General features: G+C 49.0%; 1 protein-coding gene across 1 annotated transcript in view; it reads right to left on the bottom strand.

Annotated features, from left to right (window-relative positions):
- Positions 1-16,133: 16,133 nt before the first annotated feature.
- DUSP27 (dual specificity phosphatase 27, atypical) overlaps positions 16,134-27,462 on the bottom strand; it is a 30,197-nt gene continuing 18,868 nt past the window's right edge. Inside the window, exons 4-6 of the mRNA XM_011234924.3 lie at positions 26,954-27,185; positions 25,256-25,473; positions 16,134-20,222 (exon numbers count right to left, since the gene is read on the bottom strand). Coding sequence (XP_011233226.1) covers positions 17,413-20,222; positions 25,256-25,473; positions 26,954-27,185 — 3,260 coding nt within the window. The 3' untranslated portion in view covers positions 16,134-17,412. The remainder of the gene's footprint in view (positions 20,223-25,255; positions 25,474-26,953; positions 27,186-27,462) is intronic.

Below are 27,462 nucleotides of genomic sequence, written 5' to 3'. Positions count from 1 at the left end.
GCTCACGATGATTTTCAGGAAAGGTGCAAGCTTCTGGCTCTTTGCTATGTCTTCTGGCATAGTCGTGTGCTAGGATCACATATTTAAACATACTTTATTTCTAATTATTTTCCTTTTATTTTTATCTTACAGGTACGACATCATACTGATTTTTTTATAAATATATGTGTAGGTAGGTTGTATTATCTAAGAACTTCATTTGCAGAGAGTAAGAGGGATATTAGGAAATGTTTCTTATAAAAGGGAAGCATGGTGTCCGAGAGGGCTGTCCCCAACTTTCTTCCTCCCTGCCCTGCTCCATTGTCAGGCCCAAGCTCTCTGCTTTCTGTCCCACTAATTGTGCTCTGGGGGCAGAAGAAACTTTGTAGTCAGCCCAGGCTTTGAGGCAGGAAAGAGCAACCTCCAAGATGAACTGACCTCCCCGGAGTCCTCAGGGGCTCCCAGGTCAGTGACTGCCTGTGTCGCAACATGAAACATCTTCCCGCCGCCACCCACTCGCCAACACTTGTCATCACAGCCCCGCCGCTGGAGGGTTCTCTGTGAAAGCACTTGTCTCCCGCTGGTAAAGCCTCAAAGAGGGATGGCGTGCTTCAAGAGAATGCCAAAAGCCTGGCTGAGCCCGGTGTGTCTCTACATTGGCCTTTCAGCTAAAAACCACAGTATCTCTCCAAGATTCCTGTCTCTTTAGAAACATCATCTGCGAGGAGTAACCGACTAATGCTTCAGCATTATTACCCGAGTTTATTAGGGGAGCCAGGCTGTATGCAAGAGAGGGCAGGCCTCTGCAGAAACCAGGCCCTGGTGTGGGGAGGAAGAACAGGTCAGGCCTTGGGTCTGGTCAAGAAACCCAGTTGGTGTGGGCCCTGCAGGGGTCACCTGGAGGGGGCGGGGGCACAAACTTTACCGGGGCTAATCTCAACCTATGCCACGGACAGGAAGACGAGAGACAATTCCCCACAGGAACGTTCCTGAAAAGCTGGCATTATTGTCCCAATAAGGACAGCAGGTAGGAGATGAAACCAGTAGTCATCTCTGTTGGTGGAATCAGAGGGGATTTTTATTCTCTTCCTTTCCCTCTTCTGTTTATCATAGAAATCACAGTGAATACACAGTGCCCTGGCTGGAGTTTGGCTCCACAGTCACACAGCTTGGGTGTGAGTCCCAGAGCTCCTGCTCAGCAACCGTGATCTGACACAAATGGTGACTTTGCCTAAGTTTGTTTCCTCACATGTAGAATGGGCACATGAGAGATCGGACTCCGCAGAGCAGGTAGAAGGATTGAGGGACTCAGCACACGGTGTCGTGGCGTTCCGCAGCTGGAAGACTGGAAGAGTGGGTTTCTCCGAGGATGATCTGGACCAGCCGTGCCTCGAGGGGAGCCTTCAGAGGTGGTCGTCACCTGTGTCCCCTGGGGCCTGGCTCCCCCGCTTTAGGGAGACACAGGCATCCTGGTCATGTCCTTCCCTGCCCTGAATAAGCAAATAAATGGACTGGCCCAGCACAGAGAGCCCAGGAAGCGGTGGCAGAAGCAAAGCAGGACTGAGTGGGCCGTTGGCCTGGAGAGGGGTCATCCAGGAGAGAAATGACCACCATGGTGACCAGGGCCGGCCCTGTCCAGGGAGGCTGGTCTTCAGTGTCCTCTCACTTCCCCATCACCACTGCCCCCCACCACCAACCTTGTTTCTTTGAAAGTAATGACATCGTGGGCTAGAGCCAGAGTCCTCTTACAGAGGACTTTTCCCTCATCTTCCATTAACCGCCGGCACAAACCTTAACTATAAATTGCCTGAATTTATTTTTAAATACCATTCACCACTTTAACTTTGGTTAATTCCAGCAACTTTGGTGATTTTTTTTTCTATCTCCATTAACCAACAAGTATTTACTGAGCATGGGTTACGTAATGGACAGCAATCAAGTTCTATGGCTGGCCAGTATGCGCTCTCGTGGCTACGGCAAGCACACCAAATGTTGACTTGGGGCAGCAAGAAAGGAAACTTGCTTCCCATTGGGATAGTCAGCCGTGTCTGTTTTACTGATCCCTGAAGCTTGGGACCCTGAATGTGCTCTGGGCTCCCAGGACTCTGTGAATACGGCAGTGGCGGGAAGAGTGGATGGCAGTTGGGATTTGCATGAAGAATACTGAAGTGCCTCCTGCCTTAGTTGTCCAGAACCCTCCTACCTTTCTGAGTTAATTCTGTTTTATCTTCACGCTTCTCATAGAACCTTCTCTCTACCACTTTCCCTTAACTAAAAGCTGATCCCAATTCAAGGACTTGTTTCCTTCACTGTTCTCCTAAGTAGAATCTTCTTATTTTCTCATACTCTTGACATCGCAGGACCCAGAAATTCAAATTTGTAGCTCACTGGGAGTACAGAAGTCTTTGGGAGCTTTTTTTTCTTTAACTGAATTTACAGGAGGTTGGTGTATACATCTGTAATACCAATTTTTCCTTTGCAAAGGGAGATACGTCTAACCAGCAAGCCCTAGGCATTCTGCTTGGCATATAGGGCATTAGGAATTCTGTTCCACTGTTAGCAACAGAGCTCTGGGATAATGGTGGTTTAAAAAAGATAGAAGTTTCTTTTCTCTCATGTAAACGAAGTTTAGATGTGGGCAGTGAAGGGCCTATATGCTGGCTTTGCAGAGTCATCAGTGCTCCTGACTCCTTCAATAAGAAGAACCACTTTCAATACTGCACAGGATAACTAGATGGAAGATCTCCCCGGAAACAGAAAACTTGAACAACACTATCGGCCCATAGACATAATGGTCACCTACAGAACTCTATAGCCCACAAAGGCATGGGATACACATTCTTCTCAAGAACATTTTGCCCAGTTAGACCATATGCTAGCTCACAAAACAAGAGTCAGTAAATTTATAAAGATCAAAATCATATGAAGTATGCTCTCTGATGAAATGGAATTAAATTAGACATCAGTAACAGGTAGGCATAGGAATAAATTAAACAACACACTCCTCAGTAAGTAATCCATGAGTCAAAGACAAAACCACAAGGGAAATTAGAAAAGACTTTGAGATGAATGAAAATGAAAGCACAACATACCAAAACGTATGGGATGCGGCTAAAGCAGAGCTTAGAGGAAAATTTATAACTGTAAACACCTATATTTTAAAAAAGAATGACTTCAAGTCAACAATCTTACCTTCTATCATAAGAAACTAGAAAAGAAGAGCAAAGTAAATACAAAGCAAATAGAGGAAGAAAATAACTATTAGTAGAGCAGAAATAATTGAAATAGAATAGAAAAACATTAATCAATAAAAAGTTGGTTGTTTGAAAAGATTGACTCGAGTAACAAATCTTTTTTTTTTTTTAAGATTTTATTTATTTATTTGACAGAGAGCACAAGCAGGGGGAGCAGCAGGCAGAGGGAGAAGCAGGATCCCCACTAAGCAGGGAGCCGCATGCGGCTGGATCCCAGGCCCCTGGGATCATGACCTGAGCCGAAGGCAGACCCCTAACCAACTTAGTCCCCCAGGTACCCCTAGCTGAAGATAGGCTAAGCAAGAAGAAAAAGAGAGAAGACAGAACTTAACTGAAGGCAAAGATGAAGGAGGGGATGTCATTACCAACCTTACACAAATAAAAAGGATTGTAAGGTTATAGTATGAACTCTGTGCATATAAAAATACAGTTACATACACAAACCTTTTGTATGAATCCCTGAATAGGAAAGGATTCTCAAAGCAGAAACCATCAAGAAAAAGACTGAAATTTTTGACTATCTGAAAACATAAAATGTCTGTATATCTGAAAAATCGCCTTAATAAAACTACAAGAAAATCAACTGAGGAAATGATTTGCAATATATAGGACGGAGTCAAAGTGTATTACAAATCCCCAGTATATGTAAATTAGCAGCAAAATTTAAAAAAAAAGGCAAAACAATGAGGTGGCATTTTATTATGTGATTTGGGCCAAGCTACTTATACTTTCTATACTTCGTTAAAATTTAATTTTAATTTTTTTCGAAGTTATACATGTGTGTTGCTTTACACATACCTCATCTCCAAAGTTAAATAAAATTACAAAGGTAATAACAAAAATCAGCAGACTCCGCATCTTTCCCCCTGCTGATTTCTGCCTTCCGTGGGCAACCGCCTTCAGCCGTTTCATGGAGCAAATGACACGCGGCCCCGGGGGGCACCGGGTGAGTAAAAGCATCAAGAGCCATCGCTTGAGAAGTTGGTGGGGCTGCAGGGAGCGCATTTGCAGGAGGGTCGGGGAAGTAGGGCGCGGTGGGGGCGTGGCCAAGGAGGGGCGGAGCATCCCTGGGATGACGGTGCAGAGAAGGTGTGGCCAGGCTGGCTGACACGTGAGCATCATCAGATGGAAGAGGGAATGGGGCAGTGGGGTTTTAGCTCCCAGTTTCCTTGAGAGCAGTACACATGGGCGGGGACTGGAAGGGTCGTCTCATTTGGGCTGACTCACACCAGATCTAGGAAAGCACCATTACGGTGCCTAGCACACAGCAAACATTTAATAACTCGGCCGTCATGAGCAGATTATTATTATATTAGCAAAGATAAGTGCATTTGCTAATATCCAGCACAGGTAGGAGTTTGGAGAAGTAGGCACAGCTGCTGATATTGAATTTATACAAACTTGCTAGAAGACCGTCGGTTCTATGTTGCAAAGGGGTTTCTGGTTTTGGTTTTTAAGTACGTATGCACTGAGGTAAGAACCTCATAGGATTTTATTCTTTTTTTTTTAAGATTTATTTATTTCAGAGAGAGAGAGAAAGAGAGGATGAGCCAGGGTAGTGGCAGACGGAGAGGGAGAGAGAGAATCTCAAGTGGACTCCCCACCAAGCAGGGAGCCGATGTGGGGGCCTGGTCTCACCACCCTGAGACCCTAACCTGAGCCAAAACCAAGAATCACTCGCTGAACAGACTGAGCCACCCAGGTGCCCCCGGAGTTTATTCTGAAGAAATAACTGGGCAGATACATAACCATGTGTACATAAGGTGATTCATCTCGTAACAGGGAAAACTAGAAAACATAATTGCTCGGTAATAAAGAGCTGTAAAATGAATGAGGCAACTCCAAGACAGGACACTATGAAGTTGTTAAAAATCGTGTTTTAGGGAAGTATCTTGAATGGAAACATATTAAGTGAAAATTAAGTTTGAAATGTATATTATGATCTCAAATACATAGAAAATATGTATTTACATACACGTAAAAATATCAACAGTGAGGGGCACCTGGGTGGCTCTGTCGGTAAAGGGTCTGCCTTCAGCTTGGGTCATGATCCTAGTGGCCTGGGATCGAGCCCCGCATCAGGCTCCCTGCCCAGAGGGGAGCCTGCTTCTCCCTCTCCCTCTGCCCCTCCTCCTGCGTGTGCATGCTCTTTCTCTCTCTGACAAATAAATAAAATCTTTAAAAAAAATATCAACTGTGAACTATGATTACAGACAGGTTTTCTTTTCTTTGTGTGCTTCTGTGTGTGTCTTCCAGATTTGCTTCAGTGAAATCCTCCTTTCTATTTGTAAGGGTTTTTTTTTTTTTTGGTTTGGTTTGTTTTTTGTTTGTTTTGTTTTGTCTTGGTTTGTTTTGGTTTGTTTTTTTTGGCAATGGAGGGAAAAACTCAAGAATGTTACTGGGAAAAGTGTAGAGATTTACATCGCCCAAGTTCATGCTTCATTACCTACTTTTTAAATATTCTCTAATTGATTCTCAAATTCATCAATGGGCATTGGGTTTGTCTTGTCCAACCTGCAGATTGTAATCTTACAGCAAACTGTTCGGGCGTGGAGGGGTTTCTTATCCTCAATGTTTCTGTCAGACCAGAGCCATGAACCCCCCTGTACACCTCAACTCTACTCCCAGTGATGGCAGAAGTCTGCAGAAGTTACTAACCTTACCAACCCTTTAGCAGAACTTCCCTGTGATTTGCGATGGAATCACTGCGGGCAACTGGCCTAGATCTTTTTTATTTGGCACCGTGCAGATGTGCGCTCACAGCAGAATACCATTAGCAGGGCTAATTTCCCTTCTCTCCTTCAAAGTACCTAGAACACCGAGTGGCAGCAGTGTAATTAAGTAAGCTGATAGTGGACTCACTAACAGAGGCCGTTCTCCCTTTACGCAAACATTCTCAAGCAACAGGTATTAATGATGTCTGTGGCATACACCAACAGACCTGGGGAAACACATCTGACACCTACAACAAGCTTAAAGCCAAACAAGAAAATTGCTCCAGAAAATAACAGATGCTCTTGGATCAAATATAGATCCCCAAAGGAAAAAGAAACAAACAGAAAATAACCCCAGGCATGATCAGGATGTCTAGCTGGGGAGACATCAATATTACAGACCACTCAATTAAAAATTATGGGCCCGGGGTTGATATATGATACTAATCCCTGATTTGGGGCTCTGGGAATGGTAATGAAATGATTTAGGAGTATCAGAAAGTCTGTGGACTTTCAAAATCCCATGTCATACCTGCGAGAGCATTTTGCAGTTGGGAGGCCAAGTAGGGTGTGAGAGAGGGTGTTGGCTCCAGAGCCAGGTGGAAATGTGTTTTAAGGCCAGTCCCACCGGTCTAGATGTGTGACATTGAGCAGGTAATTAAACATCTCTGAACACGTTTCCTCACCTGTAAAATAAGTATAGAAATGCCTGTCTCATAAGATTGTTGCGAATATGAAACAAAAGAATGCATAGTGCCTGTGGACATTATTGGCACCGAACGTTATTGGTAACATAAAGGGACCAGTGCACAGTATCACATAGGGCAGCAAAACAGACTTTGATAAACAAACAAACCCAGAGGATTGGGTGTTGAGGCATCCAGTTCCTCACTGGAGAAAATAAGAGAACACTTTCATTTAAGACTGATCATGGGCCTGAACCAACCAATCTTGAGTTCAACTCTTCCATATTCAAAATGTGGCAAAAAGATAACACTCTTCCAGAAAAAGCTTGGGAGGGGGAGAGTGTTGTCTAGAAATGTAAAGATATCCTTGAGGAAAATCAGAATTTCATTTAAGGAGAAAATCTTAAAAATCATCCCAAAGAAATTGATAATTTTCTAGAAAGTTCCTAATGGTTAAAGGGTGGGCATTGAAGTAAAAAATGTGAAAAATCTTCTTGCTGATCCATAACACTAAAAAAAAGTCTACTATGTAATAGTTGCATTTTAATTATTAACTATTTTTTAAGTAGGATGATCGAAATGTCACATATTGCTTTGGATCTAGAACGAAAATCAAAGCACAGTGAAGAAAATTTGGGATCTAGGCTCAAAGTGATATGGTGGATTCCCTACTCTGTCTTTCCCAGTTGACTGACCTTGAGTAATTTCTTTAACTCCCGAACCTAGTTTTCCATCTGCAAAATGGTGATTAAAATGCCTTTTTTTGGTCGTTGTTAGATCACTGACATGATGCAGAGTCACAGAAGCTGAGACACGCCGACTCGGACTTACAGAAAGGCCTCCAAGAGTCCTGGAGACTTGGGTGGCATACGGCTCTCCAAGACAAGTTGAGAGATTTTGTGGAGAAATCAGGGGACGGGGGTAGCGTGGGCTACAACCGTGCAGCAAAGATGTAGAGGGGAGATTTTCTGAAAGTTGACTTAAGCTTTAAAGCTTAAATTGTTCTGCTCACTTGTCCGTAGTAAATACGGTTGGCTTTGCCAGGCAAGTGGTGACAATGAAGGTACTGTGGGATCTGATGGCCAACTGTCACAGTCGTGAGGCATTCATTTGGACAGAGCTCAGTCTTAATGCCAAGACTTCACTGAGGGCCAGGCCTGCAAGGCCAGGGTTTAGAGCGCCTAGGTCATACTGTTTATTATTGTGGGGGTGAAAATATGTTATGATAATAAACACAATTTTTAAAAACCATCCAGTATATAGTCATAGCAGAAACAATATCTTTGTGTCAAGTAAACACTATGACCTAAAACTCCACAACTGTCATAATCAAATAAAAATTTTGACTGGCTTAGGGGCATCTGGTTGGAGCAGTCCGTTAAGCGGCCGACTCTTGATTTCAGCTCAGGTCATGATCTCAAAGTCCTGGGATCGAGCCCCGAGTCTGGTTCTGCACTCAGTGGGGAGTCCGCTTCAGGATTCTCTCTCTCCCTCTGCCCCTTCCCCCACTTGCTGTCTCTCTGTCTCTCAAATAAATAAATAAATGAATCTTCAAAAAAAAAAAAAAACCCACAAAAAAACAAAAAAACACCTTTGGCTGAACTGCTGACACACAGATTTATGAAAAAAAAAAGAAAAATTTGGCTGAGGTCAAAGAGGTTGCTGCCTGTGTTCTCCTCTAGGATTTTGATGGTTTCCTGTCTCACACTGAGGTCTTTCATCCATTTTGAATTTATTTTTGTGTATGGTGTGAGAAAGTGGTCCAGTTTCATTCTTCTGCATGTGGCTGTCCAGTTTTCTCAACACAATTTGTTTAAGAAACTGCCCTTTTTCCATTGAATATTCTTTCTTACTTTGTAGGAGATTAATTGACCAGATAGTTGTGGGTCCATTTCCGGGGTCTCTATTCTTTTCCATTGATCTATGTGTCTGGTTTCACGCCAGTATCACACTGTCTTGATGATTACAGCTTTGCCGTAGCAACTTCTGACTAGACACAGTGTCGGAGGTAAGGGAAACAAAAGCAAAAATGATAAAAGATAAAAAGCTTCTGCACAGTGAAGGAAATAATAAACAAAACTAAAAGGCAGCCTATGGAGTGGGAGAAGATATTTGCAAATGACATATCTGAAAAAGGGTTCGTATCCAAAATCAATATCAAAATCAAACCCCCCCCAAAATAATCCAGTTAAGAAATGGGCCAAAGACATGAATAGACATCTTCCTAAAGAGGACATGCAACTGGCTAACACACATGAAAAGATGCTCGACGTCACTCATCATCAGGGAAATGCAAATCAAAACCACGATGAGAGACCACCTCGCACCTGTCAGAGTAGCTAAAATTAACAACACAAGAAACAGTAAGTATTGGTGAGGATGTGGAGAAAGGGGAACCCTCGTGCACTGTTGGTGGGAATGCAAACTGGTGCAGCCACTGTGGAAAACAGTATGGTGGTTCCTCAAGAAGTTAGAAATACAACTACCCTATGACCCAGCAATTGCACTACTAGGTATTTACCCAAAGGATACAAGCATACGGATTCAAAGGGGTACATGTTTATAGCAGCTTTATCAACAATAGCCAAACTATGGAAAGAGCCCCAGTGTCCATCGATGGATGAGTGGATAAAGAAGATGTGGGATATATACAATGGAATACTACTCAGCCATCAAAAAGAATGAAATCTTGCCATTTGCAATGAGATGGATGGAACTGGAGTGTGTTACGCTAAGTGAAACAAGTCAGTCAGACAAAGACAAATACCATATGATTTCACTCATATGTGGAATTTAAGAAACAAAACAGACGAATATATGGGAAGGGGTAAAAAAAAGTGGGTGGAACAAACTGTAAGAGACTCTTAACAAGAGAGAACACACTGACAGGTGATGGAAGGATGTGGGTGGGGGGTGGGCCGGATGAGTGGTGGGCGTTAAGGAGGGCACTTGTTACGATGAGCACTGGGTGTTACATATAAGTGATGAATCGCTGAGTTGTACTCCTGAAACCAATATATTGCACTGTATTTGAACTAGAATTTAAATACAAAATTTTTTCAAAAAAGAAAATTTCTTGGAGCAGAGGGCCAGGCCAGCATGTTGAAAGTGAACCGTGTTGTCGCAAGAGTCACGGCAGCTTGCACTGAGCTGTATGTCTTAAGAGACTTACAGTGATAGAGGAGAAAGGAAGAAAAGGGGTCTTTCTTGATTTGCAAATGGCCACATGCTGCCCTTGTTATTTGTCTGGCACAGTTTGTAGGCTCCTAGACCTTTTGATATTCCTCATTTCTCGGGGTCTGTTTAATTTCAAAGGGACCAGCTCATCCACGTCATTGAGTTCCCCCTAATTCACGGACACTTGAAGTGCAGCTAGGCCTGAATTCAAAGGAATGAGTCGAATGCTGGGATTTCAAGCCAAAATTGCCTCTGGGCTCCCAAGTGCCGTTGTTTGTCAGGGAACCCACCAGACTGTGTCCACACTCTTCAGAGAAAGAGACACTGTGTGTCGTTCTTCTTTGCACTTTCAGCACCGAGAACAATTCTTGTTCTCTAGTAAGTACTCCAGAAATGCTGGTTGAATGAAAGAAGGAAAGAAGGGATGAAACCAGCAAAGATCTTTTACGGCAGGTCCCAACTGTGGTTGAATAATATCTTAATACAGGTCAACTGAATGGGTCTAGTATTTAACCCATTTGTCTAAATGTTGCCTGCACGTGAAGTCGTCATTCCTCCTGACACCACCGCTACCAAGCAGGGGGCATTTTCCTTCTGTTTGAGAGACTGTAAGGATGAGTGATTTGCTCTGTCTCTGTCCCTGTTTGCATCTCTGTCTCGTGTACACACACAGGCACACACGCACGTGCGCACACACGCACACGTGCACGCACGCCATCCAGCCCTGTGCCATCTCCCCCAGCAGGCTTCGTGATAAATCGAGGGCTACCTAACTACCTAGCCTGCCCAGCTGTAAAAAGAGAAAGCTGCCTGAAATACCCACAAACTTTGTGACTCCCCGGGATGAAAGCTTCTCCCCCAGGAGTCGGGAGGAGAGAGCGTGCTGAACACCGAACCTCTTTGAACATCCCATCCTTTCGGTAAGGCTCCCATTTAACAGCAGTCCCTCGGGGCTCCGGGCTTGTCATCTTCCCGACACTTTCTTGCACTGGGCTGTTTATTAGTGAGACGCTAACACAGAGGAGGGAGGGAGGCCGGCTGGAGTACCGGCTTTGTTCACAGATGGAATCTCCTGGATGGAGGCAGCCCCGCAGTCAGATTTCAGATTTCTCTGCAATTTAGGTTTTAATCCCTCCCTGGGCCTAGATCTTTCTTAAAGGCGAAGGGGTGTGGTGGAAAGAGTGGCTTTAAAATCAGACATACCTAGGTTCACATTTTTGTTCCCCTACTTACTTACATTGTGATTCCGGGCACATCGGTTCCCCCCTTTCCGTCTGACTTTCCACATCTGGGAAAGGGGGGTATTAATAGTGACGTTGCAGAGTTGTATATGTCTGCAGGGCTAAATGGGACTTGGCAGAGAGGTGGTGAGCTGCCTGTCTAAATGCAATTCCGAAAGAAGAGCGAGGGGGTCTGTCTTGGGGGCCACCAGGGTCAGGAGCTGGAAGCCGCCCAACTGTGTTCCTGTTTGCGGGTTTGTTCGCATTGTCTTCTTGTTCCGGTAACTTTAATAAGGCAACGCTCCACTGAAGCCACGTCTTCTCAAAGCCCCGCAGAGGGCAGTGAGTCATGCCTGCTGTCTGCCCTTTCGCGGGCTGCAGGGCTCTTTGTTGCTCTGTGTTCCTTTGAGGAATGGCTACTCCTCCCGGAGCAGCTCTTAGCAGCCCCCTGTGAGTGAGGTCAGAGCAGGCTGGCTGAAGCTGGCCCAGAGCAGGGCGGGGACCAGTCATAACTATGATGGCTTTTGGATTGGCTTTCCTTTCCCCTCTCTGCTCTCCATGCCAGCCTCTGCTCCGTCTTGGAGAGCGTGGCCCTTGGTCAAGACCGGCCTCTTCTGAAGCAAATGCAATGTCGCTGTGACTTGGAGAAAAATGCTTTCAGCAACTCTGGCCCAGTCCTCAGTGTCAGTAAAATGGGAGTTGCTCTCCCAAGTGGGCAGCTGACCCTCTGTGCCTCCCATAGACGTCTGGGATTCCCTCCAACCTCGAGTACCCTGGAACATTCTCTCTCCCGTCACCCCCCAACTGTCTTGCTCACTCATCAGGGGGAGAAAAAAGGAAAAAGATCACTCTGGAACTAAACAGAAAGAAACTGACTTCTTTGGGTCCTAAAAATGATCCATGCTGAATCATTAATTCACTAGCTTGCTCAATAATTCTATGCTTTTAAGATAAGATTGATTTAAAAACTTACAATCCAGGAGTGGATGGAAAAATGCTTACTGAGCATTTGTTATGGACCAGCTCCTTACAGATGTCACGCACTCTGTGAAGCGTGTCATCTCCGAAATCAGGTCGTCTCAATTTGCATTTTGGCTTCGACTTGGAGTTGCCAGACTGCCTCGGGTCATTCATGGTTTCACCCCTGTAAACCGCAGTGTCTCCAACAGTTTCTTTGCAGAGGATGTCTTTCCTTGGGGTCCTAACCTGGCTGGCTCCTTCTCATTGTTTAGGTTTAGCTGCTCAGAAAGCGGTTCTTCTGATCACCCTCCGGCCACCGCACTCCCCGCCCACCATTGTGTCCACTGTGTTACCCGGCTGGTTTCTCTTTAGCCACAACACGATTTATCCTAGGTTTGGCATCTAGGTGTGGGGCTACCTCAGTGAACTACAGGCACCCCCGTGGGGCTTGCGTTTTATTATTTTATTTTATTTTATTTTATTTTATTTTATTTTATTTTATTTATTTATTTTTTAGTGAGCTCTACACCCTATTGGGGCTCGAACTCATGACCCTACGATCAAGAGTCTCGTGCTCCACTGACTGAGCCAGCCGGGCACCCCAGGGCTTGCGTTTTAGTAGGTGGAGACAGACAGGCAGGTGGTTAAAAAATAAACAAATAATATTCTAAATATTCAAAATTCCTTGTTTATTGCCTATCTCCCTTAATAAAATTATTAGGGCAGGGTCTCTTCTCTTTTGATTTTCCTGACTCTCCGGTGCCTCTCCCTGTGTTTGGCACACCGTATGCTTCCAAAAATGAAGTAAAAAAGTAAAGGGTAAGATTTTGAAGAGAAGTAGATAATCCAGGCTAGAACTCTACGCGTCGTGCCTGGAGCATGGTAAACACTTAATAAAGTGTTGGCTGTTCTTCCCTTGGATTCCAAAGCTGTGTTCTTAACCACTTTACCACATTGTGTCCGTAGTAATTATAACAGTAATCACATTGTTATTATAGAATTACACATAACAATGTATAACCCACTAAATTCTACCTCCTGCCACCACCTGTCTAGGTATATTAAAATAATATCTTATTTAATTATAACCCCACAATAATCCTAAAAGACATTCTTACCCTTATGTACCGAATTCCTATAATAAAAAGCAGACTGGGGTAAGCTTCAAGACAAGTGCAAGCAAAACGCAGCACGATTTCAGAGGAGGAAGAGACTCGTGTGGTCAGGGAGGCTGGAAGAGGGTTACTAGCAGAGGAGAACCTTGGGGGGGGGCAGGGAGGTGGCAGGGCACGATGAGGGTGCCAGAGGCAGAGGGGACAGCCTAAGAAGGGGCACAATAGAGGGTGTGGAACGGTATGCTGCTCAAACGTGGCGGGAGGTGTGGCACATGAGGGGAGGAACCGAAAGGGCTGGAAATGCAGGCAAAGGGGGCCCTGGAAGGCCAAGTGAAGGAACTTAAGCTTCATTACATAGGCGGTAGGGAGCACGGCAGTTTTGAAGCACAGGTATAGAAAGAACCAGAATTATGAGCCTTGGGAAGATTAGTTTGGTTCTAGACTAGCTAGAAAAGAGGTGAGGCCAAAACTGGTTGGGAAGGCAGCTACAGCAGCCAGGTGGCGGATGGGGGGGGGGCTGGTTTGGGGAGCCGTGAGGGGAATAGAAGGAAGGGGCAAATGGAATGGGCGGAGTCGCCTGGCCCAGCCACAGGCGAGAGGGCCAGGGAGGGGTCAAACATGGCGGTGAAGTTTGAAGCTTCCGTGAACGATGTTCTTCTGATGGACCTGGCAGACGCCTAGGCCTAGACGCATTTGTCATTGGTTCCTAATTCTCCCTAGCCCCAGCAGGTGCAAAGCTTTCAGAGAGTCCAGGGAAATTCATATGCCTTTTCTGGTCCCGTCCCTAACACCAAAAGCAGACTCTTCATAACCCAGCGTCAACAGGATGTCACAGGGTAACTGGTGCACTGGCCCCAAAGCTTGCCTTTGCTGTTGCTCTCTTCCGTTCGCCCTTCCAGCTCCACGCCCCACCCTTCCCACCCTCCTCTGTGCCCGTGAGGCTGGTCAGGTATGCCGCGGGTACCCACTCTCTTGCCTCTGAGTTTTGGTTTGTGGGGAGACGGGCCGGAGGCTGGAGGCTGAAGGCTGAAGTCCTCTGGCTCCTTCCCCGTGGGTTCTGTCTGGCGGACTCCCTGGACCAAAGGTGTCAGCTCTTGCGAGACAGCCTCCCCTCACAGCCAGCCCTCTCTGTCGCTAGGGTTCCGGTAACAGCTCCGTGTGCTTGACTCCTCAGCCCAGGGATGGGACCCCCTGGCTCTGGGGTGCACACTATCCCTCTACACTCACCCACAGCTTTGTACATGACTCCTTTGTGGACCTCCCCTTCGACTTACCCTAACCTGGGTGCACCCTCTGTTTCCTTCTGGCGTGCTTCCCATATACCCCGTTTCCTCAAGCCTCTAGGTTTTCATTTACCCTCCAGGGCCTCACCTTGGAGGCAGATTCTGTTCTCTCTTTCTTACCCCCCACCTCAGAATTCGGTGCAGGATTTCCCCTCTTGTGGGGCCCCCTTCTGTGCACTCTTCTGCCCTTACTGAGGGGCTTTTCTCCTCGTGCACGCTAGGCCCTCAGGACTAGATGAAGGATGCCGAGTCAGATGTGTCTTCTCTCTTTCTTTCCTGGAAAACAAAATTACTGACTCTGTTAGTTGGTTCTGTGTCGCTAAAAGCCGGTTCCAATCATTAATTTAAGAGCGGATTGACCTTGTGGTCAGTGCACAGTGTTCTCAGTCATTTAGAGCGACATCACCCGGGGGGGTCCACAGACCTGGCCTTTCCGTTTAAACATATCCATCTCTGCGCTGGTCATTCTCTGCCCCTTCAGATCTGATTCCTGTTCCTCTCCAGCACGCCAGTCCTGGGCTCCCCTTCTCGCTGGATTGCAGTCAGGTTTGGCGTGAAAGTTACTAGCGAGAGATCACAATCTAGAAGGAGAGAGACGTCAGGGTATCCGTCCCCCTACTCCTCGGCCAGGTTGTCAGTGGCCCTTGGTCCATGGTTGTGGCTTTTGCCAGGCTCTGCAAACAGCTCCCTCATGTTGCCCGTTCAGCCCTCGGTGGTACCAGTTCCTCATTATTGCTAGTACCTGGGTGCTTTACTCTTGCTTCTTGTCCCCTTAGCCCTGCCCATGTCTCTGTGCACAGTTCCTGCATGAAACTCTCATAGGGTTCCAACCGGGGCGCGACATCTACTGAGACCTTTACAGACACAACACATACATTTGAATGTCATTCAGAGTCTGGAAGGCTGGAGTGCAACCTATTGTCCTCGACTTGGTCTAATTCAGAAGTCATAGTAGTGATTCTAACATTCTAATTCCCTTCGAGCTCATCCAAATTCACATAAAATTTCTATTGACGTAGTTTCCCAAAATCAAGTCTGAACTCCAGGAATGAGGTGAATTCAGAATCCCAAATTCTCAGACAGACACCTCTCTGAATACAGGATCTTGAAGGGTCTCTCCTTGGAGACACAGCAAACAAAGGCCTTTCTCCAGGGCTTGACCCTACCCCTCTCTGGTTTCATCCTCAGGTGAGCTGAGCTCCTCCACGAGGGGGCATTGCTGCCCTCTACCCTATGAGCATAGCCAAAAGCAGGCCAGGGGGTCTCCTTGGTCTGTGTCCCCCCAGGTTCACATTCACGGCTGGGGAAAGACTAGGTGACTCTCGAAATTAAGACGCTTTGCGTGCTTGTTCAACATCCATTTGGTGGGGGTACAAGTTGGGAGTGACTATGTTTTTAACACATTTCTTATCTACCTCGATGTGATTGAGATCAACTTATTTATTTTTCACTCATGGTAAAAAAGAGAAAGACATGTGGAGGCCTGAGTTCATTGGCTCCTATGAATGGGTAGTGGGGGCAGCTGTCAGCTGGCCTGTCAAGTCACCTGGTCTATACATCCCTGATCCTGGCTCTCTAAGTATTTACCCTTAAATTGCAAGATAACTCAAGGTAAGAAGATCGGAAAAGAAAAAGAGAGCTGTTGTCCCAGGGACATTCTCATTCCTCCATCCAGAAGATTCACCTCCCAGTGGATTTTGCCTGTACCGCAAATTTCCCCATAGGAGTGAAATGAGAGAGGAAGGCTTGAGTTCACCCAGAAATGGGCTGCAACTGGCCTTCTTCCTGGGGGTGTATGAAGACGATGCCATTTTGTACGAAGAGAACGTTCTATCAAGCACTGGAAACCAGGGACTGAGGCTCACTGACATCCAGACATCTTGGAGCCCTGCATGGCATATGCCTATTTTCGAATCTTGCAAGGTGCTGCGCATTGAAAGGACCTGTAGAAACCAGTCCACCAATGCTTGTTGTAAGATGTTCAACACATGTCTGCTGGCTTCAGCAACCCAGTCTGTGCTCTGTAAGGCAGACATGCCTTGGGAATAAAAGGTAAAGAATTCTCACCAACTTAGCCCATCCAGAGTGCAGGAAGGACCCAGTGGGCTGCCCACTGCATGGTCTGACCATCCTCCAAGGAATGAAAACAAGGGTGATTGCAAGATTTCATAAAACCACATCTCCGTCTCCTTGTATTGGGCTTCTTTTCTTCTCCCCCCCTCAACCCCCATGGTTTGCTTTTGTTTCTCTGCTGTTCCAGAAGGAACCCTCTCTATGTCTCCCTCTCTCACCACAATAAAACTCGATCTCCCTCTAATTCCATTACTCTCAAGGGTCTTCCTCGTGTCTTCCCACTCACAAGATACTCGATTACTGTTTTAATGTGATGACAGTGCTATTGTCTGGAGGCACAGCATTTCTGGAACAAGGTAAGGCTGGCTTATGTTCACCCATCTGTGTCTTTGAAGGCGGGTTCAAAGAGCTAAAAGTAACCAGAATGAAGGAGACATGTTAGATAACATACCGTTTTAATGGAGATCCCAAACACTCAAAAGAAACAACCAGAACTCAGCTTTGCCAGGAGAGGCGAGACGTGCCACAGGCTAAATTTCCTGGGTCTCGTAAAACCTTCACAAACAGAACCGTGTCCTGCACTCAGTCTTCCTGGACGTAAGCTGGATCTCTGACAGGCTATGGTGTGGCTGTGAGCCCCCTCTCCGGTCCGTGCTGGACGCTACGGGATACAGAAGTGAAGTTCAAAGCTTACAGGGGATATCGGGCAGCAGAAAATGGTGTCAGTTGGTTTGGCATTCAGACCTCCCACTGATGGCTCTCCTCCCCTTCTCTCCCCCACCTCCTGTGTCCTGCGGCCTCGTTCCTCTCATCTAGGCTTTGCCCCTCAGGACGATCCCCTCCACACCCCTATCCCCTGATGGGCGGTGGCCAGCTGTGCCCTGAGCCCTGTGCTGAGCCGTGTGGCTTCTTCCCATGTGCTTGGTCTCTCCCAGGTCCGCCTGGCCCAGCTCAATCCTCCCTCCTTCTCTGCAGCTTCGTCCTGGTCTCTTCCTGCCGGCGTCTCCAGGCGGCAATGATGGCCTCATCGTCCATTTCTTCCTCCTCCTCCCTGTCAGTGCTCCTCCGGTACTGGGACCGCCGCCCCGAAGCAAACCTCCCTTCTTCTCTGTCTTCCATCCTCTCTCTTTCTCCCTCCTCCTCGGACCTCATGAAGCTCTGGGTGAATTTCCTCTTGGCTCCAAATTCAGCAAAGTCTGAGCTGGACGACTCTTCCACACCTTCCCAGTCCCTGGGCCTGGCCCAGTTCGGACGCCGTGGTTCCGGGGACGCCTCCCCTTCGGAGGCCTCGGGGGTCCGGCGGAAGAAGTAGGGCTCTGGGCTGTCCTCTCGGGAGCTTGAGGTCTCGCTGAACGTTGACCTGGAGAATTTGTGCGTCTCTCTGCCCTCCCTGGTAGAGGAAGAAGAGATCCGCGAAATGCTCCTTACGGAGTTGCCATCGGCCTCATGGTAGGAGGCCGTGTCCTGCTCTTCCGACTGCGATTTGGAGAACTTGTAGCTGGAGGACTTGGACTCCGTCTCCCGGAGCAGGGAAGATCTGGTGTACTTCCCCCTGGAGCTTCCAGACCAATCGCTTTGGGGGGGAGACTTTTCCTCTGTCCTGACGCCCCTGAGCCACCTGGCGATGTTGCCATCGTCCGTCTCCTTGCCCGCTCTGCCACCAGTTCCGCAGCGATCAGAGACAGCCAGGGAGGACGAGGTGTCTGTCTCAGGCTTTTGGGAGTTACTGCGGGAAGAATTCTGGAAGCTCCCAATGGCACTGTCAGTGTCTCCATCCCTGTCGCCCACGCCATCCTCCTGGTCTTCCTTGACCTTCTTCTTCTTGAAAAGCGAGCTCCGTTTGTTGCCAGAGGCCAGCTTCTCCATCTCGTACTCGCATATCTTCTGCCTCAGGTCCCCCCGCATCTCCCTCTCCTTCCGGCCGAGCTCCTGGAGGTCCACGTTGTCGGCGAAGAGGCTATAGATGGGCTTGCTGGTCCCCCTGACTTTGCTCCCGGGGCCTTCGGCCCTCGAGGCCCCCGCCTCATGGGAGGACAGCAGGGACGGCACGTCAGAGCCGGGTCCCCGCCGACCCGCGAGCAGCAGGCAGCCACCCAGCGATGACGAGCCGCTGTGTCCGCTGAGCAGGGAGACCTGGTCGTCCCCCAGGCCGCCGGCTGCGGGCGCCACCCTCGCACTGGCAACGGAGGGCGGGCGGGACCACAGCAGCATTTCGTTTTGCTTCTGGGCCAGAGTCTCACTGACCACACTGGCGATCCAGTTCTGAATGCTGGCGACAGAGATGGTGTCGCCGGGCCCCACGGGCAGGGCAGGCAGCACGGCGCCCGGGGTAGAGCCCAAGCACCCGCCTGCGCTGCTCGCAGCCTGGGAGACGCGGGAGCCATGGCTCTGGGCGCTGAGGACCGAGGCCGCGTCATCCGCACTGACCGAGGGGGCGGCCGAGCAGAAGGCGGACAGTGGGATGCTCCCGCCGGCCACCGAGCTGTTGGCCTCCCAGCTCCCCACCGACTGGCTCTCCTCCAACGTCTGCCGGCTCCTCTCCAGCAGCTCCTGCCTCCGCTGCCTCTTCTTGGCCAAGGCAGAGTCCTCCCCCTTGCCGAGCCCCACCACCTCGTCCTTGTTCTCGCTGCCCACCTTCTTCTGGTGCCTCAGTTTCCAGGCCTGGTAGGCCGTCAGGTCGACGTCCGAGCTCTTCTGCTCCCTCTCCGCCTCCTCTGGCCCCTGCTCACCGCTGCCGTCTTGCGCCCCCAACTCTTTCTTGTGAAACCCAAACTGGATTCGCTTGACCTTCCACCTTTCCAGAGCGGTGAGCTTGTCCTTGTTCCTGCTGCAGAAGTTGTAGAAAGAGCTGGCCTCCGAAGCCACGCTCTCCTCGTCGTCCTCCCGCAGCCTGCTGCCCGCCTCAGAGCTGCTGTCGGCCTCCTCCCTCCGGCTCCTGCCGCGATAGCGCCGGGAAGCTTCCTTCTCGATCTCCAGCAGCCTCTGGTTCCACATGTCCCACGTGCTGTCCGTGGACGCGGAGTCGGAGCGGCGTCTCCCGGCTGGGCTCTGGCTGCCCCTCTCCAGCCGCTGCGACACCACCCGGAGGTCGTGGCTGCTGACACTCTCGCAGGTGCTGCTCTCACTCAGGGTGTGCCTCCGTGTCCTCCTCTGCCACGAGCCGGCCTCGCCTGCCTCCTCCTCCTCCTCCTCCCTCCCCCACCTCTGATGCCCCTCGGCCTGGTACCTCTCATTTCGGCTCTGCCACTCCTCGACCATCCTGTCCAAGTCCTCGTCCCCGGGCTCCTCCCCACCCGGGTTGGAGGCTGATCGACGGCCGTCCCCACCCCCGGGGACCTTGCCTGTGGGGAGGCCCTGCCCCTTCTTCCACTCCTCGTACAGCCTCTCCTCCTCATCCTCGTCAATGAGGGTGACGGGCTTGGACGCCCCGCTGGCCCTCCCCCAGGACGAGCCACTCAGGTGGCTGCAGGTGTCGTCCTCCTCCTGCACGGTGAGGGCGTGCGCTCTGGCCCCGACGTCACTCTCCACGTCGGCCTCATCAGTCCCCCCTCCCTGGCTGGAGTCTTCCTCTCTCTCCTCCATCAGCTTCTCGTTGAGCTCACGGAGCTGCTTCAGGAAGCCATCGTTGGGGTAGATGGCCCGCTTCCTGCGCACGGTCAGCAAGGCCTGCAGGATGGCCATGTCGTGGAAGATCATGAGGTAGGCCACCACCAGCACTGCTGAGCGGCTGACGCCCATCTCGCTGCTGACCAGCACTTTCCCTGAAAGAAAGCACGAGACACACTAACGTAACCACAGGGGCTTCCCGAGGGGTTTTTAAAAGTACCGTTAAAAATGTACTGTGTCGCTGTCCTGGATTTAATATCTCTATTTGCCTCTGGCAGTCATCTGCGTTCAAGTCCCCTGAGGGACGACCGTTGCTGCCCCCTGTCACCGGGGTCAGCGAGGGCCAAGAGGCCGCCCTGCATGTGCGCAGGGAGGAGGAGGGGTGGAGGGAGAGGGAACCAACAAGTAGCCCCACTTTTGAAACACTGGCTGGCATTTCTACGCTCTTCCTGCCAAACGGAGCTTTGGAGGGAGGAGAAATAAAGGAATGGGGAAAGGGGGAGAGAGGAGGAAAAAAATGAGGTTAAGATGAATGAATCACAGGAATGTCAGTGTGGGCATAGTCGAAACTTGAGAATTCCCTTCACAACATCCTCCTAGAGATTGGATGCTTCCTGTGACAGGGAGCTCATATCACGCGTGCACACACACACACACACACACACACCCTTCACTCCATATTTAGATCAATCTACTCTTTTGAAACTTCTTACACATGTTAAGGCCAGTATAACTTTCTGTAATGAGCATCCCGTGCTCGTCCTCTGACGTTCTGACATTCTGGGGTCAATAACGAACCTCTGTAGGCAGCAGGCCTTTTATACAAAAATATGTCAGAAGATCACTATCACGTGCTTCATTAATTCCTTCCTGGCTCTTCTGGGTCTTGCAATCATTATTCAAACATCTTTTCATGTCCCATTATTATACTAGCCGAACTTGCAAGTCAAACTTTATTCGTTTTGTTTTGTTTTTTTTTTCCTTAGGCGTCTGGGTCAGGATGGAGCAAAAACATTTCAGGTTTGGACTGATCCATACAGAGGACTCCTGCCACTCTCGTTCTGGGCACGGAGCCTTCACTGATGCCACCTAAGCTTGCAGTGTGGATGGCTATGTTCTAAAATGAGCTCAGATGATCTTTTGTATCAACTGAAACCTGTACACGTTTTTTAAAAAACTGCTATTCAATCATGCATCACTTTTTTGGGTAGCATTTTTAAAACATAAGGATAACTTTACAAATTCCTATTAATGTTTTTGGTAAGTATAACCTGTTCTTAGAGCCTAATAGAGACTTTTACTGAGTCTTGACTCTAGCGTTCAATAAATCAGTTATCCCCTAGCCTCATTGTCTGCTTTGAATCCTTCATAAACGTGACAAACATGCCTTCCATGCTTTCATTCTAATGGCTGTTTACAACACAGCCTGGAACCACGGAGACCTCCTTCCAGGCTGACCTCAGTCAATTGCCAACAGTCTTTGGGGGTGTTTGTTAAATCTTTAAGAGTCCTAGGTGACAATATGGGATGGGCAGGGGTGACTTTTATTAGTACCTCTTGCATCCGTTGAGACCATGTATGTCACCCAGAAGGTCGGAGACCAAGGCAAGACTAGAAGGGACCTGAGGCCCAATAAGGCGGAAAGAAAGGCCAGCAGTCACTAGAGGGACGTAAGTGGCAGAATCAAAGATGCTGAAATTGCATCTACAGATTTACTGTCTCATGTCTTCCCACCGCCAGCCCTGGGCTCAGCTGTCCCTCACCAAAGACCCCCTTTTAACTGGCTGACCAGGCCCCCACTTACTACTGTCAGCACCAAAGTCTTCCTTCCTTTGGAGGGGGAGTGACCGGGCCAGCTCATGTCAGGACACGTCAGGCACAACCAGCCAAGCTTCCTCAGAAGAACATGGCGGCCAAGGCTCCTTAGACTCAGTCTGGCAGAGACAAGGTTGGCGCGGCCATGCTTTTCCACGCTGTGTTCCCTGTACCCTGGGATTCCTCTGTGGGTCCTCAGGGGCGGCCTGAGGACAAGCGGAAGGCTCGGTGGGTCAGACCCTGGGTGACAGGGCTGTGTGCTCTCTGTTAGGCACAAGGGCACAGCGACGCTGGGTACAGACTGTGCTCTGCACAGCTCCAGGGGGGCTCCTTTCACACCCAAGTCAGAGTAGATTTGTAGATTTGTTTGGTTATGACGAAAAATTCCCAACAGTAAAATGGCTTGAGGAAGGTGGTCTTTTTCTAACTTGCAGTCACCATTTTGATTAGCAGCAGGGCTGATGGCGGGAGGGAGGTTCCCTCTAGATGTGGTCCCTGTGTTCTAAGAGTTTGAGGGTATGGCTAGTGGAGAGAGCACTGGGCTGGAGTAAGAAAAGTCTCTTCCATTCTCAGTAGGGCTTACATGGCCCGCTTTTGTGCTGTAATCTTCCAATTCGTAATTCTCATTTCCCCCCGAGTGTTCCCTCTTTCCATTTTCGAGAACAAGAAGGACTTGCCTAGAAGCTACCCTCGCCACCTTGCCACCATGAACAAGGGGAGAACAAGGACCGAGCCTGCCAAGCAAATTTTCTTTCTAGGAGATCTGGAAATGGGGCCGAGGCAGGGAGTCCGCCAGTCTATATTCAGGCCTATGGGGGCGGGGGCATGCTATCCAAGGAAGAAAGCAAAAGAAAAGATGGAAACCAAGAGGCCAGACATTGCTCAGTCCTTGTTCACACGATCCTGGAGCCACATTCCCATCCTTGGATGTTTTCTTGTACTGTTATAACTAATGCCTTGAGCAGGTCTCTACTGACGAGCAACCAAGGGAACCTTGATTACTGCACAGTGGCAACCTCAGGAAACCTTCCACGGGTCTCAGTTCTCCCATCTGTAAAATGTAAACACCCCCCTCCCTTGTGGTTACTGTGATTATTACATAAAGCACCCGGGCCCAGGTGTTAGTTTTGCCTTCCTCCTCCTTAAGAACGGACTCCACGGCCTCCTGGAGTAGAGGAGATCACAGGAACTAAGGCGGGGGGCTTCTAGGGATGGTGACATCCCTGAGGCCTGGAGTAGGAACTACCCCAGAGGCCACCCCAGTAAGGAGAAGGCCCTTTCCTTGCCTGGCAGGGGTGCGGGGGGCGGGGAGGGAAGGCAGGCTGAATGCGAGCCCCGGCACCCAGAGGTGAGGAGGTGTGCGGGGCGTGGGCCCCTGCTGGTGACGGGGCTCCACTGGGTCCCCCCACCGCCTGGGCCACAAGGCCCAGAGCACCGCCTCCGGCCCCAGGGCAGCCCCGCCCCGGGCCTCGCAGGAGTGCGGCAGCCCTCCCCGGACGAGACCCTTCCCGCCCCGGTGGCGCAGCTCCGGTTCGCCCGGGCCCCTTGCCGCCGCCTCCCTCCACGCGGTGCGTGGCCCCCGCTGTCGCCGCCCTTCTGGGGCTGCGGGTCCGCTCTGCCCAGTCACCGTCCTCCGGGCCGCAGCCCCGTCTACACCCTCTCCCGCGGCGCTGAGAAGCAGCCCGAGAAATCCCCTCCCCGCTGGCGTCTGCAGACACGCTCGAGTGGCAAGTGGCGTCGGGTCAGAAGGAATATATTTTTTTAATTAGGGGTTTTTTTCCACCTTAAAAATGTGTCAAACCATGTCTTGTTTTGTATTCAGTTTTGTTCACTTAATCCATTATAAACATCCTCTCGTGGTAGCAAATATAAGGCTCCGTTTTCATTTTTAATGATAGCCTTTAATAACGATCTATAATAATGATATCTTTAATTTAATTAAAGATAATTTTTTTTGTTTTTAATTAATTCTGTTTTCGACATAGTAGAAAATGGCGTGGGCTGCTTTGTCATCAAAATTGACTTAACCAGTCCACGTTTCGTGTCTCTGATCATTCATAGTATACGCAGTCACAGGAGTAAGGCCCTTCCTTGTAAGCACATCTTTGCACCTATATGTCCTCTCCTCGGGGGAGTTACTAGAACTGCCCCTCAAATGTTATGTACTTCGTAAGGTTCTTTTTTTAAGGCATTGAGAAGAGGAGAAAACCATTTCATATATATACATACATATGTAATATAGACACATGAAGTTTGTAAGTGTATAAATTTCATTTTAATAAAAATCTCTCTGTAAGACATTCTGTGTCTAGATATAGATACATATCTTTACACATATACATATGTACATACACATATCTACTTACGAGGTGCTGTGCTAAGTAAGCTTTTGTATGCATTTTAAAATGTTACTCCTCACAGTTAGGATCGCATCTCTGTATCTTTGTTGTATATACAAGGAAACCGGGGTTCTCTTCCAGAAAGAAACAGCCTGAGGTCCCATGGAATAGAGAGAACGCAGCAAAGCGTGGAAAGTGTGGCCTCAAGCCCGAGGTTTCTGACTCGGGATCCTGAGCCCCAGCCGCCCCCCCTGGCGAGGGCTGCAGCCCGGACCCAGGTGTCCCGTTGACTCCGTGGCTGAGTCTCGGGTGGCCTCGCACTTGGAGGCCAGCCACAGCCTCAGGGCTGCTCTCCTCGCTCCCTCCCTCCCTCCCACCGCTGTGGTCTCCCAAGACCAGAGAGATTCTAAAATGCAGATCAGACCGAGGCACTGTTCACCTCCCTCACTTTGGCCTTCAGCTTCCTTCGTGATGGGCCCCCGCCGCTCGAGCTTGCCCACCGTGCTAACCCGCACCCCCTTGACCCTGCACACAGTAGCTATTCTACTGTGGGAGCTCCGTGCCCACACTTCCCCGGGCCGGGAACGCTCTTCTTGGGATTTTTCCAGGCTGGCTCCGTCCTGTCACTCAGCTTGACTGTCCTCTTCTCAGAGAGGACCTCTCAACCGCCATCCCCAATGAGCTAGCCAGTCACTCCAGCACGCCATCCTCGTTAGTCTCCGCCTCACTCTTGTCACTGTCTGACATGTTTCCTCGGAATTTTCTCTGCCCTCACAACAGTATGAGATTCACAGGTCACGCGTTTTTCACCACAGCGCCTAGAACAGTGCCTGGCGTGTGTTCTGCCCTCAGTAACTACCGAGAACAGGAATGATCATTCTTTCCTTTCCCTTCTTCTTAGAAGGAGACAACGACCTTCTTAAGGCAGATAATCCAGATGTTTTCATGACCCCCCCCCCACGTTGCTTCTTCCCCGTGGAATTCTAGCAGCCCAGAGCAGGCAGGACTCCCCCTGCCCCCTCCCCCAACCTCACCTCTATAGGTCAACAGGGCTTCATCAAGGAACTCAGCAGCCTTCCGGAAATGCTGGGAGATGTCCACCTCGGGAAAGTCATCGACCTCCACACCCAAGTACTGAATCTCCAGGCCAGTGTAGAATTCGGGCCCGGTGTAGACGCCGGTGCCATGAGCAGCATTCAGGATGTGAGTAATCCCCAGCCTCTTCAGCCTCGCCTTGTTCACAGCTACACTCCTGGGGGGAGAGAGGCAGAGACAATTTTGGCCAGGGTCAGAGCTAGAAAGGTGCATCACCCCTGAGACTCAGTCAGAGAGGCCAGAGCTGGGTGAGTGCGTCCTTCTCTGCGGCCAGGTGGGTCCGGGGCTCCCTGCAAATGTGGTTCTAAAAAGGGGCCAGAGAGAGCAGAGACAGGGAGCTGGGCAGGGGAGGGCAGGATGAAGAGGAGAACCAGACTGATTTGTAAGGAAATCTTTGGCCTACAGATGTCTGGTTTAAAATTCTTCACCTTGGGAATGGACATTCATCAAGACACAAAAGTAGCAGACAAAAATAATAATCAAATCAGGCGGGCTTCACATTGACACAGCATGCCACATTTTCCAAAGTCCTTTTACGGGCATTCTCTTACTTTATCCCTAATAATAAACTTAAGAGGTAGACAGGGCAACTATTTTTATTCCCACCCGAAGATTATAAAAATGAACCTGAGAGCTTTTATGGCTTCCCAAGACTGAAAGAAATAAAAGACTGAACAAGGACAGGTGTTTTTGGTTTCTAGTTCAGAGAACTAGAGCTTTCTGTCGCAGCAAAGTAAGTGGAGATTAGTTTGAAGAGGCCCCGGAGACAGGGTTACCAAAGAAGGAGCAGAGCCCGGGGTTATCTGGAGGTCTCTGGGGTCCCTGGTGAGCGCGACGGGAATGTTTCTGGGTCTCCAGAGCTATTTAGAGACCACTTAGGACGTGGTGCCCAGCTCCGAGAATCAGGTCCTGGGCAACTCATTACTCCCGTGGATATGAGCCCCACCGTCCAAAGTGATCTTCCCGACCACCAGCTGCCATGGGGGCCCCAAATTCCCTCCTTTGCTTCTGCATATACGAGTAATTACACAGGGAGCATATCTCATCAAGTAGCCAATGGATCAGCAAAAATCAGTTTCACTGACTAGCCTACTCGTACCAATTACACACTGGCAAGTTCCCGAAGGAATGGGACATGAGTGAATTGTTTCGTGTTTTGTTTTGAAAACCACTCATGAACTTTTAAAAAATAACATTTTTTTTCTGATTATGAAAACAATAAATGTTTACTCTGGGAAATCTGTACAAAAGAAACCTAAAGAAAAAACAATCACTTGTCGAACCATCTACTAGAGAATATCATTACCATTTTATCACATCTGTTTCTAACTGTTGTCTATGCAAAAGTGCATACACACACATCTATATATTGCTCAGTTAGCATCCTACTCTATACATGTATATATATATACATAATTTGTAACCTATTTATCCTCTTACTATATTGTGAGAGTTTTCATTGGTTGGTAATCCATATAAAAGTCAGTATCATCACTGGCTCCCAATGTCCCATCAGAACGCATCAACGTGCAGGATGGAGCTCTTGGAGACTGTGCTCAAAGTGGGGGGCAGTTTCATCTCTTTCAGGCACTGAGAGGGTAGGACAGAGGATCGTGACCTGCCACAGTCAGACTCACTTCTCTGCTATGAAGACATTGGGCCAGACCTCATCCACCTCGTTCCAGGGGGCCTCCTGGCGGTCTTGGACCAAGGCCCGCTGTAAATCGAGGACACAGGGGGTATTGTATAGGCTGGTGTCATCCATCTTCTCCTTGACACGGTTGTACAGGTCCTCCACCAGCAGCTGCTCGGCCGACTCCAGCATGCCCGGACATTCTGCCTCGGCTCTGATCCCCCGTGGCTTGAATTCTGGAGAGGACATGCAACGCTCTCATTAGAGAGTTAAGAATCCACGGCTCTCCCTGTTCCCCAGAAATATCTGCTCTCGGCCGATCTGCTGCTAGGACTCCGAACAGGGGCTGAAATACCAGGAAGGACTTAATGAAGGTCAAGGCGAGGGGGCCCTGCATTGGCCAGGACACTTGCGATCAGGACCAGCAACCGTATAGGTAGACAGGTGTAGGTGAAGGGACCGCGGTTTCCCTTACTCCCTCCTGTATTTTTCTAAAGCTGGCTGATGATTTCT

The sequence above is a fragment of the Ailuropoda melanoleuca genome, chromosome 8 (assembly GCF_002007445.2).
Source record: "Ailuropoda melanoleuca isolate Jingjing chromosome 8, ASM200744v2, whole genome shotgun sequence".
NCBI lineage: Eukaryota > Metazoa > Chordata > Mammalia > Carnivora > Ursidae > Ailuropoda > Ailuropoda melanoleuca.
The sequence above is the reverse complement of the archived record's forward strand: the minus strand, read 5'-3'. Positions and strand labels throughout refer to the sequence as shown.